At 37.9% G+C, this 18,127-nt stretch overlaps 1 protein-coding gene across 1 annotated transcript; it reads right to left on the reverse strand.

The window, feature by feature from the left end:
* Nucleotides 1-11,040: 11,040 nt before the first annotated feature.
* Nucleotides 11,041-15,508, reverse strand: LOC136225711 (phenylalanine ammonia-lyase G1). Its single transcript, XM_066013819.1, has 2 exons — nucleotides 15,030-15,508; nucleotides 11,041-12,924 (listed from the first exon to the last, which is right to left on the reverse strand). Exons 1-2 carry the CDS (start codon nucleotides 15,404-15,406, stop codon nucleotides 11,175-11,177), a joined length of 2,127 nt encoding a protein of 708 aa, XP_065869891.1. The 5' UTR covers nucleotides 15,407-15,508; the 3' UTR covers nucleotides 11,041-11,174.
* Nucleotides 15,509-18,127: the final 2,619 nt, after the last annotated feature.

An 18,127-nucleotide genomic window follows, 5' to 3' on the forward strand; every position in this document is an offset into this window, starting at 1 on the left:
CATGGGTGGGCACGACTGAGTCAGGATAAGAGAGATGGGGGTTTAAGGTTTAGAGATATGCATAACTTTAATCTAGCTTTGCTAGGTAAATAGGGGTGGAAACTTATTATTAGTTCAAACACATTGGTGGGTAAGCTTTTCAAGGCTAAATATTTCCCTAAAGTACGTTTCCTTTCTTCCAAATTGGGCAATAATCCTAGTTTTGTTTGTGGGAGTGTTTGGAGAGCCATTAGAGTTTTAAAGTTGGGTGTGAGGTGGAGGGTTGGGGATGGTGAGTCTATTTCAGTTTGGAAGGACCCTTGGTTAAATATCTTCACTCTGTTTATGGTCCAGGAAGTCGCTAGGGTGTCACATAGGGATATTAAGGTCGCTGATCTCTTTATTCTTGGCAGAAAAGTCTGGGATATGGGAAAAATTGAGTCACTACTATCTGAGTCGGATGCTAGGGAAGTTTGTAAGATAATTTTACCCTATAGAGACGTGGATGGTGGGATGATGTGGAATTTCATGAAGGGTGGAATCTATACTAGCAAATCAGGGTATAAGGCTTTGTCTGTGGAGGATAGGAGGGAAGCAGGACATGTGGGATGGGAGAGGTTATGAAAGTTACATATCCCTCCGAGGGCCAAATTGTTTTTGTGGAAGTTGGTTGCAGGTTTTTTGGCAACCAGGTATAGATTGGCAGCACGTGGTGTATCGATCCATATTCATTGTCCGTTTTGTCATGCAGATGTAGAGCATGATTACCATATCTTTGTGGGATGTGTTTATGCGCATGAATGCTGGAATATAACCGCTATCAGGACGAATATATTCCAGCTCGATTATCTAACAGATGCTATTTTGCAGGTGTTTTCGTCCATGAAGATCTCCTGTTCGATTCCTATGACTCTATGGGCAATTTGGAGCCAGCGGAATCAAGTGGTGTGGGAGAGCAGACTTCAGCTACCAAACCAGGCCGTCTCAGTCGCCGCTCGGGTCCTGACAGAACGACATCTATCTCAGTCGGCTGTGCCTAGAGGTGCCAATCAGCTTCATGCGGGGTCGGGTCCTACTGGTTCGAGTGCTACATCATCTGGCAGTTTGGCTCTGGCCCATGCAACGCCGCAAGGGGCTGGTCGTCCCCTACCTATGCCTGGTCATCCAGCCCTATCGTTCGGAAATTCCTGACCTCGGCCCGCACCGTCTGCTACAAGTATCCCGTATATTGTCTCGTCTAGACCTTCATCAGGGGACGTCGGAAAGCCTGCTGTTGTGACCAGAAGGCATAGTCGATCTCCCACGAGGTCCAAATGCCGTCATGAAGTCGCTGCTTGCCCTGATCTTACTGTCGCTGAAACTGCTATGCTAGGGAGCTCCAAACATCATGTACGTTGGTCCCGGCCTCCTGCAGGCTCTGTTAAATGCAATTGTGATGCGGCTAATTTTCAAAGGGCCAACTGTAGTGGTTTGGGAATGTTGTTTTGATCTTCGGATGGGTCCTTTATGGCTTGTCAATGTCGGTTACTGCCGTTTATTAGTGAAGTGTGTATCATTGAGGCCCTTGCACTTCAAGAGGCTATTTATTAGTCCTATGATTTAAATTGTGTCAATGTTCTATTTGAAACTGATTCTTTATCTGTAGTCAATGCTGATGTGCTTGATAGGTCGGTCTTTGGTAGTATTATTCAGGATTTGTAAAATTATTTTAGATTACAAGCACGATTTCCAAGTGTCTTTCACTCTAAGGTTAGCGAACATGCACATGTCATTGTACATCATGCCCTATCCAATGCTAGCAAATTTAAGTCTTTTTCTGCTCCACTTTGGCTGCAGGACACTCTCTGTCATGATTCGGTTATTTAATCTATTGATTCCCTGTTAAAAAAATAGTAATATAAATAAAAAATATAGAAATAATTAAATTTTGCTAATTAAGTTTTGGTTTAGGCATCGATCTCTTTTTGTTCTCTCTAGAAAAATCGTGAATGCGACAGCGACGGTGACAACCAACCCTAGCCTGTGAGAGTGTCTCTTCCCCATTCGGTGGTGAGAGTATCGGCGGCACCGGCGCTCCTTCTTGTGGCGGTCGACGGTCAGTTCTAGTAAGTGAGCTCATTCTATCTTGGACTGGTTCCTTTCTGTTTTGCCTTTTTCGATTCTGCTTATCACCGAAGTGCATATGCCTGCGATTTGGTTTCTGTATTGATGCGAAGTATTGTGTGTGCTGGTTTTGCATGTGCTCTCTATCTTACTCAGAATAATCTGTGTTCTTGTTTCATTGTGGTTCTTGTATTGCCGTTGGGTTCTATTTTGGGGGTTTTTTCCCGTGATCCCTTGGGGTTTTTTGATATTCCTATCTTAGAGTGCGATTGATCAGGGCTGGTGTAAGGAGTGTGTGTTCGGGCTGTGTTGCACATTTACTGATTGGGGTTTGAGTCTGCGGGCTCTTTCTTCTGTTTCTAATGAGCGTGGATCATGTATCTTGAGGCTTTTTCAGAATGGAGAAAGCTTTTGAGGGATTGAATCTGGTAGGAGATGAGGGGGATTCTTTTGACTGGTCTACTACAGCCCAGGAAGGACCACCTATTGTAGAGGAAGGATTGGTCATGGTAGGGCACTTTCTGACTGATAAACCGGTCAAGTTCAATGCTATGAAATCTAAGCTCGCGGACGTCTAGAGACCGGGGCGTGGGATTGCTATATCTGAGGTCCAGGCAAACTTGTTCCTTTTTTAGTTCTTTCACAGGGTGGATAAAGAACGCATCCTCACAGGGGGGCCGTGGTCGTTTGATAACAACATGTTGGTACTTGTGAATTGGAAGCCAAGGGATAGACCGGAACAACTAGAACTTAGCTCTGTAGACATTTGGGTCCAAATTTATGAGCTACTGATTGGATGTATGTCAGAGGGTATTGGTAAGCAGGTTGGCAACTATATAGGGAAGTATCTTGATCCCAACAATAACAGTAGCAGCAGGCGGTATTTTATGCGCATTAGGGTGGCGATCAATACTCGCATCCCGCTCAAATGTTGCAAGAAAATTAAAAGGTCTGAGACAAAATGGTCACTGATCAAATTCAGGTATGAGCGTTTTTGTAATTTTTTCTACATCTGTGGCCACTTGGGGCACACTGACAGATTTTATGAGCAGTTATTTCGGCTGGCACCACAGGATATCACTAGAGAATGGGGAGACTGGCTTCGTGCTCGAGATGGTTAAGAGAACCTAGTGGAAGCAAATTGACTGACAAGGTTGGTAATCAGAATGGTAGATGGGATACCGGGAGGGGAGGGAGACGATAGGGGCCCTTAGAGCAGAGCAATATAGGGAACGAGAATGAGAAACAAAAGGGGGTCAACACAGCTCTGAATGAAGATGTAGAAATGGAACTGTTGGAGGCAAAAAAGAGGAGGAGAGAGGAGGAATGCTCGACTAATGTTCTCAATGAGATTGACCCTAACATCATGAACAATTCAGAGGCCAATTCTTCTACACAAGGTGTGGATAAATCAGCCCTTTTGGACCTGGAATCAGCGAGACTTGAGATGCAGGTCCGCCAGGGAGAATGAGTTGTCTTAGTTGGAACTGTCGGGGTCTAGGCAACCCCCGGGTAGTTCAGGCTCTAGGTGAGCTGATGAAGGCTCACCGCCCAAGTTTTGTTTTTTTAATTGAAACGCTTGTAAATAAGACAAGGATGGAAGTGATTAGGCAGAAGTTTAAATTTGAGGGGTGTTTTATGGTTGAAGCTAGAGGGCATAGTGGAGGCCTTGCAATGATGTGGAAGCACTCTCAGAGCATGGAGATTAAATCATTTTCTGATCACCATGTTGAGGCTATTGTTAAAGATGCTGTTCTGGGAGACTGGAGACTGATTGCGTTCTATGGGTATGCCGACAGACATAGACAGACAGAATCCTGGGACCTGCTAGGCAGTCTGACTGGAGATTCTCGGATGCCATGGGCTATCATTGGAGATTTCAATTGCATTCTCGCGTAGGATGAGAAGCTGGGAGGTCTATAGTACCCGCAAGCCCTGATTACACAGTTCATGGATACTATTGCTTCAGCTGCTCTGGTTGAATTGCAAATGAAGGGTAGTTTATTTACCTGGGAAAGAGGTAGGGGTTCTGACACTTGGGTTCGTGAGAAGTTGGACAGGGCGTTTGGGTCACTCAATTGGTGTTCGCGTTTTGAACACTTTGAGGTAACTAATCTGGTTACAGCATACTCCGACCACTCACCAATTCTTTTAAAGCCCTCGGGCTCTGTTCAGAAGAGAATCAACCACCGATTTAGATTTGATCGGGCTTGGATCAAGGAGGTGGATTTTGACGATGTAGTTGCGGGCAGTTGGAACATGAGTGCACAGTTGACCTTGCCGTCACGACTTCAGGCTTGCTGCAGGGATATGGATAGATAGGGGCGGAATTTTAAGGGCAAGTTCATGAGGGACATTGCGGGTTGTAAAGCGATGTTGCAAAGGCGTCGAGATTTGTCTGATCCTGAGTCAATTAAGCTGTGTAACCTTGCCAGAAGAAGATTGAACGTGCTACTTGAGTAAGAGGAGACTTATTGGCGCCAGAGGGCGAAGGTATTCTGGTTGAAGGAGGGTGATTTGAACACAAAGTATTTCCATGCCCGTGTTAATGCACGAAAGCAAACAAACCGCATTCAGGCACTTGTGATGAGAATGGAGTAGAAGTTAGTGATAATGCAGGCATGAGAGAGGTGGTGCGCCAATATTTAACCCATCTCTTCCAGTGTGAATTGCGAGCTCAGGCTATCGATGTGAGTGTTTTATCGCCTTCTATGAATTTTGAAATGAATGAGGACCTCACCAGATCTTTTACATTTGAGGAGTTTACCTGTGCTGTCAAACAAATGCATCCTGATAAGTCCCTAGGGCCGGATGGTCTCGGACCTGGCTTCTATCAACACTATTGGCATTTGATTGGAGAGGACATATTTGAAGCCTGTACGTCATGGCTGAATTCGGCTAAATTCCCTGACCAGCTAAATGATACCCTTGTCACGCTCATCCCAAAGTGCAAAAAATCCAAGGAGGATGACCGAGCTCAGGCCAATTTCGTTGTGCAACGTTGTGTATAAAATTCTGGCTAAGGTCCTTGCTAATCGACTGAAAGGGGTACTCCCTATGGTAATTTCTGAGACCCAATCTGCTTTTGTCCCTGGAAGGTCCCTAATTGATAGTGTGCAGATAGCCTTTAAAGTCATCCATCACATGAAGAGAAAGAATAGAGGTGCCAAGGGAGAGGTGGCCCTCAAAATTGACATTAGCAAGGCCTATGATAGGGTTAATTGGAGCTTCTTGAAGGAAGTCAGGATTCGAATAGGCTTCTGCTCACAATGGGTCAACTGGATTATGCTCTATGTTAGCTCTGTCTCCTATTCTTTTATTGTCAACTCTGAAATTGTGGGACCAATTAAGCCTGGTAGAGGCCTTCGCCAAGGGGACCCTCTATCTCCATACTTGTTCCTATTGTGTGCGGAGGTGTTATCCTAATTGATTTGCAGAGCTGAAAGACAGGGTTTGTTGGAAGGGTGCAGGATAAGCCCTAGAGCTCCTAGCATCACACATCTGTTTTTTGCTGATGACAGTTTCCTATTCTTTAAGGCTACATCGGAGGAATGTAACCAGATCAAGGGTATACTCCGGGAATATGAAACAATGTGAGGTCAGGAGGTCAACTTAAGTAAATCTGGAATTTTCTTTAGCGCTAATGTGAAGGAAGATCAGCGAATTGGATTAAAGAATTCACTGCAGGTATATGCTGTGCTGGATACGGGCAGATACATAGGGTTGCCTTCTTTAATTGGCAGGTCCAAATGTGCAATTTTTGGTTTCTTAAAGGAGCGCTTGGCGAAACGCCTTAATAATTGGACATTCAGGTTCCTGTCGACAGCACGCAAGGAGATCCTATTGAAATTTGTAGCTCGGGTCCTACCTACGTTCTGTATGAGCACCTTTCTATTACCAAGGTCGACATGTGATGAGCTACAAAGGATGATGAACTCGTTCTGGTGGGGTAAAAAGGAAGATGGTAGTAAACGAATACACTGGGCTGAGTGGGGAAGCATGTGCACAGAGAAGAAAAAGGGAGGCTTGGGATTTCGGGACCTGAGAGAATTCAACCTTGCTATGTTAGGAAAACAGGGATGGAAATTGATTGATGAGCCTAACACTTTGGTGAGTAGAATGTTCAAAGCTAAATACTACCCTAGAGGAACTATCCTTACCTCCAAATTGGGGAACAATCCTAGTTTCGTTTGGAGGAGTGTTTAGAGCTCGATCAGTGTGCTAAAGGAAGGATTGAGATGGTGTATTGGACGAGGGGACCAGGTACAGGCTCATGCAGACACTTGGATCTGGAACACGAATAGACTACTTGTTGGCCCCGTGCAAAATTGTGGAAATAGTGAGGAGACCGTAGCAGATCTATTCATCCCGGGCACTAGGATTTGGAACCAGGGAAAACTAAGAGAAGTATTTAATGCTGATGTAGTGGAAGTTGTGAGTAACATGGTGGTCCCAACGGAGCTAGACCGGATAAGATTGTCTGGCACTACACCCCGAATGGCTTATACAAGGTCAAATCGGGTTACAAGCTTCAAGTAGTGTGTTGGGGAAGGGTGTTGGAGGAAGTTACATGGAAGCGGGTTTGGGATTTTAAGATTCCTCCAAAAATCAAGATGTTTGTATGGAAGCTAATGTCGGGATTCTTACCACTCAGAACCACGCTAGCTGCTAGGAGAGTACCTATAGCAACACACTGTATTCTTTGCCCAAATGATATTGAGCATGGTTGGCACCTATTTTCTGGTTGTGGCTATGCACATGACTGTTGGGTGAGCTATAATCTTGACCCACCTGGAGAGGAGTGGGAGAGGATTGAAGATTGCGTAACGCACCTGTTTAAGAATCATAATGTCGATATAGCTGAGAAAAAGGTGGTTGTCCTTTGGGCTATATGGCTAGCAAGGAATAACATGTTGTGGAACCAGCTGGTTAAATTGCCCTCGGAAGTGACTAGATCAGCTTTTGATCTTGTTAGATAGTGGAAGGACGCCCAAGCAAGTAGAGACGGGGGCGGACTGCTTTCTGAACCGGGTAGGGCAGCCGCTGACTCAAGGGAGGTGAGTAGGGAGGCAACGGGAGGTGCCGCGGGAAGCTCGGGTGACCCAAGGGAGCTGTCTGTACCTTATCAGCCCCTGCAAGTCCCAAACCCAAGAATTGACGGAAGTTCACTACCTAACGCTCTTGTTTTGCAGGTACCGAAGGCTTACAAGAGGTGGGTTCTGCACAAAACCGACCACGTCACTTTGAGCACCCATCGCATGAGATAACGGCACCCGCCGGTAGTTCTGTTGCTGCTGCGTTGCTGATAGGTGGTTACCGAGGCCCTAGACGGCATACTGCAGAACGGGGGCGACAGAACAGGAACCTGGGAATCGGCATTCCCAGCAGTTCACGAAGCACAGAACCGCCTCTCCATTTGCTGCAAAGGAGCAGCACTAATGCCCCTGATCTATCGCCGACGAACACCAATGAAGGCCGACCCCGAAGCACAGAACCGCCTGATGAACGCGTCGATCGAACACGAGGGCTGTCACCACTACACACCAGTACAGAACAGCAGGGGCGACTCAGTTTTACACGGACACTGACCCAACCAGATGCAACTGTGAGTTACAACCTTGCAGGAATTGGACCTAGCCATCAGACATTGCTCAGAACCATTCCTCAAGCTCTACCACGGCAGATTAAGTGGAGCCGCCCGGACTCCGGATGGACTAAATGCAATGTAAACGCGGCATTATTCAAGGAAGATTTGGCGTTTGGCATGGGAGCAGTACTACGGGACAGCGAAGGTTCTTTTATTGCCGGTTTTAGTGCTCACACGAACGGATTGATCACAGTCAGATTGGCTAAGGCAATAGCACTTCAGAGAAGCATGGAATGGATCCACAATCTTGGCTACCAGCACGTCATCTTTGAATCTGACGCAAAGGTAGTTACTGATAGTATTCATTCAACAGGTAGGGATATTACGGAATTCGGTAACACAATCGCCGATGTGAGAGCCCTACTACGAGATCACACTAGTTTTAGAGTGTTTTTTATTCCAAGGTTAGCGAACGAAGTGGCCCATCTTATGGCACGAAACGCTCGTTCCTATGCTAATTCTTTCATTCATTATTTTATTCATGTATTCATTGAAAGTACTCTCGCTCGAGATGCTTCACAAAGTTATAAATAAAAGTTGATTTCTTTTGTAAAAAAAAAAAAAAATAGTAATTGTGCTTATATCTGTTAGTTAACATACTATAAATATATGTATTTGGAACTGTTTGTAGTACGAAGAAATTCGTTTCATGTGTCTCTGTTATACAAGAGATTTTTAAATTTTTATTTATTTTTTTGAAAATCTTTGATGAGAGCATTTTAGAATGGGGGTGGGGGGATGAAAAAATTAAAATGAAGACCAATTATATTGTCTGGATATTTGAGTTTATTGATTAAAGATCAAACTAGAAAAAAATCTAGTAATTTAGGAAAGGTTAGTGAATAAATAAGATAATTATAATATTATTTATAATAGAGATAAAATTCAAATTTGTCCTTATCATTTTTGGATGTGTAAATTTGCACTTAACGTATGAAATGGTGTAATTTTGCCACAACACTACCAAACAAGAACAATTTTACTCATACTTAATAGAAAATTTAAACGGAGTGGTTTGTCCGTTATTCAACTATCATATTGGATCTTCCAATCAAATTTGTCGATAAATAAAAACACTTTTATGCATTTTGAGATATTGTTTATAACTGTTTTAATAACATAATAAACATTTTAAGCAGTTTTTGTGTGTGATTAAGTTGTATTTGGCATACTTAAATTTTGACATTTGGAATGTTGTTTGTAAGTGTATTAGTAACGGAATATATATTTTATACATAATTGATAATTGATAGGTCTGATGTAACAGTTAAATAGCGAGTCAAATCACAGTAAACTGATTTGTTTAAATTTTCTGTTAGATAACGGTAAAATTGACTTCGTTTAGAAACGTTAGGGACAAATTGTATTATTTCATACATTAAGAGTAAATCCACACTTTCCCAAAAATAAAAAGGGCAAATTTGGACATTATCTTTATGACAGGCTTAATGCATCAATAGCCCATTGAACTTGGTCCAAAAAATAATTGGCTTTTTTAACAAATTTAAAATATGTTATTTTATGTAAGTTTAGGAAGACAATAGATACCAACATACCACTTTCAACTAGACCTATTAATAGATTTGTTGGCCCGCCCAGTCCGTCTTCCATGAGTTGGGCTTGGATACATATATTCATAATTTGGTCTGATCCGATCCGAACCCGTACAAACCCGCATATAAAATGAATTAGATTTGAGATTTGTTTCAAAAACCCGAGTTAGTCCAGCCCGGCCCATCCATTTGGATATATATAAAGTAACGGTTAATAATTTCTTCCTCCAAAAAAAGAGTTCATAATTTCTATTAGATGTTGTTTATCTGTTAAGAAAATGAAATCAACTATTAATTTTTTGAGCGACTATTTGAACTATTAAGATTATTAATTTATGAAAAAATTGGTTTCTTTTGTTAAAACTAAATTGAAAACAGATTTAAGTTTGAACAGTACCAAATAAAACAGTACAATAGATGGAACATTAATTTATTAATTTTTAGTTGAATTTTTATTTTTTATAATTATAATTAATTTTATTTTTAATTTATATATTAGTTGGACGGGCTGGACTGAGCTTGGGAATTAGAATCTTTAACTAAACCCAGCCTGGCCTGAGTCCGATGTGAATATAATGCGGGTTGGGCTGGGCTTGGTCAAAGCAAATATATGTCAAGTCCGATTGGGCCCCCAGTCCATGAACAAGTCTATTTTCAACCAATTCAGGATTCAATAAATTACTTTAAGCAAGTTTATAGGTTAACAAAACACTCAATAAGTTTAAAGGATCAATCATTTTTTTTTATCAAGTTTAGAGGACTTGTGATATATTAAACATATATAAATATGATCCGTTAGTGTGAGAATATGACCTCAATATTTTCATCTTTACACATTAACTCGCATATCTTATTCACATATAATATCAAATTTAATCCTTTTAAAGCGAGTTATTAGAATTTAGATCAAAAAAAATTGAAAATTAATAGAAATAATCTTTTAAAACAACAGAACCATAAGAGATAGACGACAAGGGCAGAACAATAAAATCTGGCAGACAGGGTGACAAATGACTCCTTGATCATCCCCTCAGCAGTAGCCAAACACTACATTCTGACAAAGACGGATCTTGAAAATAACAACAAAATCTCATATGTTGATGTCCGTAAAGAGTGCAAACCAAGACGAAACTCACATCTAAGTTAACAATGTTGATTACAAATCTATTACCTCCTCTATAAATATGAGAAACCTTGGCAATTCAATCACGGGACAGCTTTGCGCTTCTACAAGCAACTTTTGAAGATCACTACTGGGATGACAAGAACTTGTATTAAGCAAATCTAAGGGCCAAGGCCGTCTTAAACATTTTCGGGGCCCTGTGCTAAATGAAAAAAAATGGATCATGTTAATTAAAAAAAAATAATACTTTCATATAATGTTTTTACAAAATGAAACACCAAAATACTTTTAACTTGATTTTTAACATAATAAATATAATAAAAATAATTAAATTAGATATTGCATAATAATAATAAAAAATTGGGCATCTTAAGACTCTTAGAGCTTTAATTTTTTGGATAAATTAACATTCACTTAATTTTTCACGTAATAATTAATAACAATAAATTTATTTAGATTTGTATAATAAAAAAATTGGGCCCTGTGCGGGAGAGCGCCTTGTACACCATTCTCCTACTCCCTTGCTAAGGGCACAACACTATCAATATATTAGATGTAAGATTCTAATTTTATGAATAGTTGAAATGATTCCATTTCTTGTTATAAATTTGTACTCAATTCACAATACAAAGAAAGAAAGAAATATCCTTTTATGGATTAAAGAAAATGAAACAACATATGGAGACATACAATTTTGATATTACAGTTTTAAGTTACAAATTGACCTTTTAAAAATAAAACAATCATAAAAACAAAACAGTATATCATCTTAGCAGATAGGCAGAGGAGCACCATTCCACTCCTTCAAACATTCAAGCATTGGATCAATGATTTTACCAGCACACATTGCAGAAAATACCTTGTCACATTCCTCCCCGGGCGACCGAATTTTCTCTCCGGTGAGCAAGCTAGTACCCAATTCTTCCCTCACAAACTTGTACAATGGATATGACCTGCATTCCTTTATCCTGTTCTCAATACCAGTATTCCCATTCTCATATTCCACTCTGGCGTTTTCGACTTCTTTAGGCAATACAGCCTTTACTTCCTCCTCAAACGAAGCGATCTTGTGGAATATCGAAGTGCTCGAGTTCTTCTCCTTTTCGCCATTCACCAAGGCGTGTTCAACTAGTACTTGTCTCAACTTTTGCATCAAGGGATAGGTAGCGCTGCAAGGATCATCTATGTAGGCGAAAACATATTCTCTATCGACAACTTTGATGAGCTCTTTTTCGCAGAATCTCGACGGATGAAGCTCCCCGTTTGATCCCATTGTTAGAACTCTTTTTGCAACTTGGCTTACTGTGTTCTTGACAGTGTTCTTCAGGTTTTCTTCCAAGTGCCTCAAATCAATAGCTTGGCATAAAGCAACCAAGTATGTTGAGGACATCAGCTTCAATATATCAACAGCTTCAGCTGTTTTCCGGGCGGAAATCAGGCCTAATGAGTTGACATCTTGGTTATGCTGTTCAGCACTTTGAACATGATTGGTTACAGGATTAGCAAGAAACTGAAGCTCAGAACAATAAGAAGCCATAGCGATTTCGGACCCTTTGAATCCGTAATCCAAGCTTGGATTGGATCCACCGGTGAGATTCGAGGGCAATCCATTGTTGTAGAAGTCATTAACAAGCTCAGAAAACTGAGCAAACATGAGTTTGCCTATAGAAGCAATAGCTAAACGAGTGTTATCCATAGAAACACCAATTGGGGTACCCTGAAAGTTTCCACCATGTAAAGCCTTGTTTCTAGACACATCAATCAATGGATTATCATTGACAGAGTTGATTTCGCGTTCGATCATTTTCGTTGCTGATCTGATCACTTCAATCTGAGGGCCTAGCCATTGAGGAGATGTTCGGAGCGCGTAACGGTCTTGTTTAGGCTTCTGTAAAGGATCAACTTCATGTACTTTCTGAGCCGCTTTAACATATGAACTTCCATCCAAAATATGTTCCATTATTGCAGCAGCTTCAATCTGGCCTGGATGATGCTTTAATTTATGTGTCAAATGGTCCGTAAATTCGGGTTTTCCTTGCATAACTTCTGCAAAAATTGCTGATAAAACTTCTGATAAAATTCCAAGCACATTAGCCTCAAAGAGTACCATAGAGGCTAATCCAGAACCAACTGCTGTACCATTTACTAGAGCTAGACCTTCTTTAGGCTGAAGTTCAAAAAATCCACCATTCAATCCAGCTAGTTTAAAGGCTTCAGCTGCATCCAAGGATTGTCCGTCGGGCCCGACGGACCTCGAATTGGGCCGCCCGATAAGAAGCCCCGCAATGTATGATAGTGGGACAAGATCACCAGAGGCAGTAATTGTGCCTCTTAATGGCAAACATGGAGTAATGTTGTGATTGATAAATTTGGTAAGTGCTTCTAAAATTTCAAATCTTATGCCTGAATAACCTTGTAATAAGGTGTTGATTCTCACAAGCATGGCTGCTCTAGTTGCTGAATGAGGCAATATGTGGTTTGATTCGGTGCCGTTTCCAAATATTCCAGCATTCAAAAACCTGGTTAAACAATATTCCGAGAACCATATCTTTATCAGAAATAAGAAACACGAATTGAAAGGAAAAATTAAACTGACGAGAGAATTACACAGTGAGTAATACTCCAAATTATTAGAAGCATCCGGTTTTCCATGTCACTTGAAGGACCACCTATACATATTTCGACACGTGTAACATGAATCCACATATATTATAGGAGGCCCCACTATAACTACTTAAACGTATAACTAATTAACTAAGCGTTAACTACTTTTTATCTATATACAAAAAAACTAATTGAAAAAAACGTGTTGTATATTTTAATAATCTGTGAGCAATTTTTTTTAGACAGACAATGTGAAAATGTTTGCAACTTGTTTGACCTTAGATTCCAATTTGAGAGAATAGATGAATCATCACATGATTCTTTCTTTGTAGTACATTAAAAATTGAGTCATTATTATTTAAGAAATAATAGCATTTTTATTGGATCGTAGATGGAAAAAATAATTGATTAATTATAGATTAAGCAACTAATTGTATTTCTAAGAAATAAAAGATGTGGATCTATCCAAGCTGTATCTCTCGAATATGGAGTAATTAGTAAAAATAAAACAGTATTAATTGGTTGGCTTGCCATATGAATAAACATAATAATTTGGATGATTATTAATTTTAAGCAAAAACTTCCTTTTATAACTACTACAAATTAGACATAGGAATTTGTTATTTCTTTCTTTTTACTATTATTTTACATATATTTTGGAGTTCTATCTCTCATTATACTCCATCTAATTTATATTATTTATATTACATATAGTTGCATATAAATTAAGAATATTAAAAATAAGATTTTGCTGTTCCTTATTTATTGATTCCACTATTTATTTATTTTATAATAAATTACTTTCGATAAACTCAAGTTTTATAGCAAAAAGACAATGACTTAATATGTATTGATCATGTTAAAATGACATGTATTATAAAATAGAAAAACTCTAAAACAGAGAGAGTGCCATATATGCTAAGATAATCATATATATAAAACGTGTACGCATTTTCTATTTTTATCAATAATAATAATTATAATAACAATAATTATATAACAACACTATAATAATAATAATAATACTACTAATAATAATAACATTATCAAAATAATAACAATAATAAACAAAAAGCAATAAAGAATGGGTTAAAAAAAAAGCAATAAAGAACGAAAATATATATATATCTATTTTAAGTGTTTATTGTTACATTAACCATCAAGTTTCTAGAAGCATGAAACAAAGGTGCTTTAATAATTTGCAATTCAGTAGAGTCGTATTTTTTTTCCTTTTTCAGTATTGTATTTTTGTACAGTCTCAATTAAACATTTTGTTTTAATTTTTATACTATGATCATAATATGTCTAGTGCACGGATTTTGACTGGATATTCTTAATAATTAAATGATCTCGACAGATCCAACAAATATGATGCTTTAGAAAATCAATAAGTCAGATTGTTATAATTTTTTTTTTTATTATTTTATCAAACGAAATATTTGTTATTTTTATATTTTTTATTATAGTAATTTATTTAATTTTTACAAAGGTCGATTTCAATTGATTATTATTATTATTTTGATAAGGCAATCACACCATATCTTTTCCTTATAATTAAAACAACCTAGCTAACAAACAAAAAAAAAAACAATATAGTCACATATAAATATAAACCCATATAATTGCAACTATTCTAGGGGAGTGGAGGAGCATGATCCTTTAAATATATACTTCCTCTCTCTATTTATATAATATTATATTAGATTAATAAAATTAAGATATATAGTTCGTCCAAATATGTGAGTTCACCTAAACTAATTTTTGTAAAAATGGCAGGTCACTAACCTGCCAACAACCCTCAATTTGTGAAGAAAAATTATAATTGGCATTATAATCACGTGTATTATACGTAAGAGTCAATTATTTACAAAATGATTAACGATGCAAACCAATCATTCTCTTAATAAATTCAATTGCAAGATTATTAATATTGTTAGATACATTTAATGAATAAGTAACAATTACTGAATTGATATAAATGAAATCATGTTATAAAAGAAAAAAAGAAAAAAAAAAGTACCTGATAAGCTCTCTTTGGAGGGCACCGCCTTGTTTAGTTCTTCTATGAGAAGTAGCACCGAAGCCAGTGGTGACACCATAACTATCAGTCCCTTTATTCATACTTTCCATGACCCAATCACTGCTAGCCTTAACGCCGGCACGAGCATCCTCCGATAACTCAACCACCACACCACCACCGTTGGCAATTCCGGTGACTTGACCTATGGTTAAACTCTGACCACCAATCTTAACCATTGGCTTCCTATATTCCTCAACCATGCGCTTCACCTCATCAAGATGGCTACCTTTTAGAGACTCAGCAGCCATACCCCAGTTCAATGGGTCACTACTATGGACCTGCACTGAGCCATTTTTCTCATCATTGCAAATTTCCATTTCTGATCAATATGAATTTAATTTTTTTTTTTTTTTTTTTTTTGGGGGATGTAAATTTATTTGGAAGGAAATTTGAGGTGACCCAAAAAATTTCCTGAGTTATTTCAGCAAAAAATGGTTGCTTTAAATAGAGTAAGGTGGGTTATTGAGTGTTGGGTGGGTAGGCCGATGGGTTAGTTGGAAAATAGAGGGGACCGTTGGATCTTTATGTCATTAGATGGGTAGGATTTGTACACGTGGATTATAATATGGTAAGTGGGGGGGTTCAATTTTTTTTGGAAGGGAAAGGTTTACTTGTCAATGAGATTGAAAGAGAAATTCAGAAAAAAAGGTTGGTGAGAAAGAGGCACATAAGCTCTACGTCATCCCTCTCACCCCCTCCTCTCAACTTACCAACCACCATTTTTTTTTTATTTTTTTTCTTCCCTATCATATATTTTCTCAAAGTTTTATCCTTATTATATGTTAGCAATCTTAATCTAGAAGAGAAAAAACAATATAAATAATAAAAACGATTGAAATTATGAAACTACAAATTAGTAATAAAATTGTATGAAATGCTCAATATAATAAACCTTCCCATGATTTAGATAAGCAGAAGAAGAGTAAGTTATATTCTGCGAATTCTAACCACGTGTAGAGATTATCACCGGAAATAAAAGGAACGAACAAATGAAACGGAAAAATTTACAGAAAGCAAAATGGATTCAAACAAAACAAGATGTTTTTGAATTGTGTTTCCTACTTTGTTCGAATTGAAGAAGAATATGAGTATAAAAAGAGACTACTGGAAACGTTTTTTCAATTAGTTGTTGAATTAATCATAAATTAATTCTTATTAATGAGAATTTATCCTTTAATATAACAATACAAAACGTTTTTCGAATTAAATTGTACAAATTTTTTTTTAATTCATTGTTGAGAAAATAAAAAGATACCTGTCGGAGTAGAAGTTGGTAGGTTTTAAAAGAGCTCATTTTGATATGATATTCACGACGATTACGACATGCATGTGTACCTTCAAGTTTATTTGGCCTTATTTGGATGATGTGTTATTAAAATATAGTAAGGTAGTGTAAATCAAGGAAAGTACGGTAATGAATTATGAAATATGTTGTTGTGTTTAGTAATAAGATATAAGATAAATGATAGTTACGGTTGAAATGAAAGTAAGATTATATATAAAATTTTAATCATTCTTTGTTATGAAATTATTATATTAAGTTTAGAAACTAAGAAAATATATAAAAGGTAACATAAAAATATAGTACCATAAAAATCCCTCAAATTGGAATATTGTGAAACCTATTTTAACCCCACTTACCATGAATAACCATATCTATAGAATCATGAAAATCCATCAAATTGGAATATTGAGAAATCTATTCATTTTAACCCATCACTTATTATGAATAACCATATCTAACTTTTTACACCTCAAAACAAACACCTACATATTCATACACTTACCTTACTTTGTTAACCCTAAAAAAAACCCTCAATCCAGAGCATTTCCTCTAGTTACTATATAAAGTTTTGTAAATGACTTTAACTCATAAACCCTTTACCCTCTCTACATTTTAGAAATGTGGAATGATGTGAGATTAAAAGCTTTAATATGACTTACTTTGAATTTTAATTTTTCATTAAATTTTTATCTATTCTGATCTTATAATATATCGTCGGAAAATCTCGTAAAGTAGAATATATTAACACATTACAAGTTATTCGAAATTTCATTTATATGTTATATAATTAAACTTCAAATTAATAAATAATACAATAAATATTATTGGATCTGGCCCAAGAGCTCGGTCGTTGATTTGATCTTCAGATGACATGTATTGGGGTGGGGCCCTAGGTATACTCTGATGCCAAAGTTAATAAAGGAAAAGATACTGTAAGAGAATTAAATATGCCCTAAAAAGAGATTATCTTATTTTCCTTAAGTAAGGTGGTGTGAAAGTTGACGAGGCACCTGGGTTCATTGTTGGATGAGCCTTCGAGAGCCATGGGCCCATTTGTGCTTGGGCCTTTAAAGTATTGGGTCTAAAATAGATATCCCTTCAATGGTGCATTTCTAATCATTACACGCGAATTAGAAATTTAATACATTCCATCTGATGTATGTTTCTCCCAGGGAAACCGCCATTTTTTGGGTAATTGATGATTGTAATTTGAAAGAATTGGTGGTAGCCTGACAATGAAATGTGTATTTTCTCGAGCTGAGTGAGAAGAAACCCTTTCACCTTTATAGGTGGCTCAAAAAACTTGGATCATAGAAGATTTTATTAACCAACTTTTCGATGGGGCTATAAAGTAGGTTAGTTTCTCATTGTGTCTTTTTTACTGTATATCTCTCTTTTTCCTTTTGTTGCTTGTGTGTTGAGTGAGAATCTTTAGTTAGGGTTTCTTTAGTCGAAAATGTCCAAACTTTCCTCGGAGTTGAACATTTGCTGGTCTAGTGATTATAGTGAAGGCAATAAGGGTCATTTTATTGAGAAACCTAGGAAGCTCAAGACCATGGTCAGTTACAAGCATATGTACCTTCTTTCCTATAATGGATCATTATACCAAAGAATTGTTCGCCTATTCAGATTTTGTTAAAGTCGATGTTACCCTTAGTGAATTGTACAAAGAGGCTAGAGATAGGTCCATGCATCGGTACAAAATCGACCCGCGAATTAGTAAAAAATTCAGAACCGATGCAAACTGAATAAA

The sequence above is a fragment of the Euphorbia lathyris genome, chromosome 4 (genome assembly GCF_963576675.1).
Source record: "Euphorbia lathyris chromosome 4, ddEupLath1.1, whole genome shotgun sequence".
NCBI lineage: Eukaryota > Viridiplantae > Streptophyta > Magnoliopsida > Malpighiales > Euphorbiaceae > Euphorbia > Euphorbia lathyris.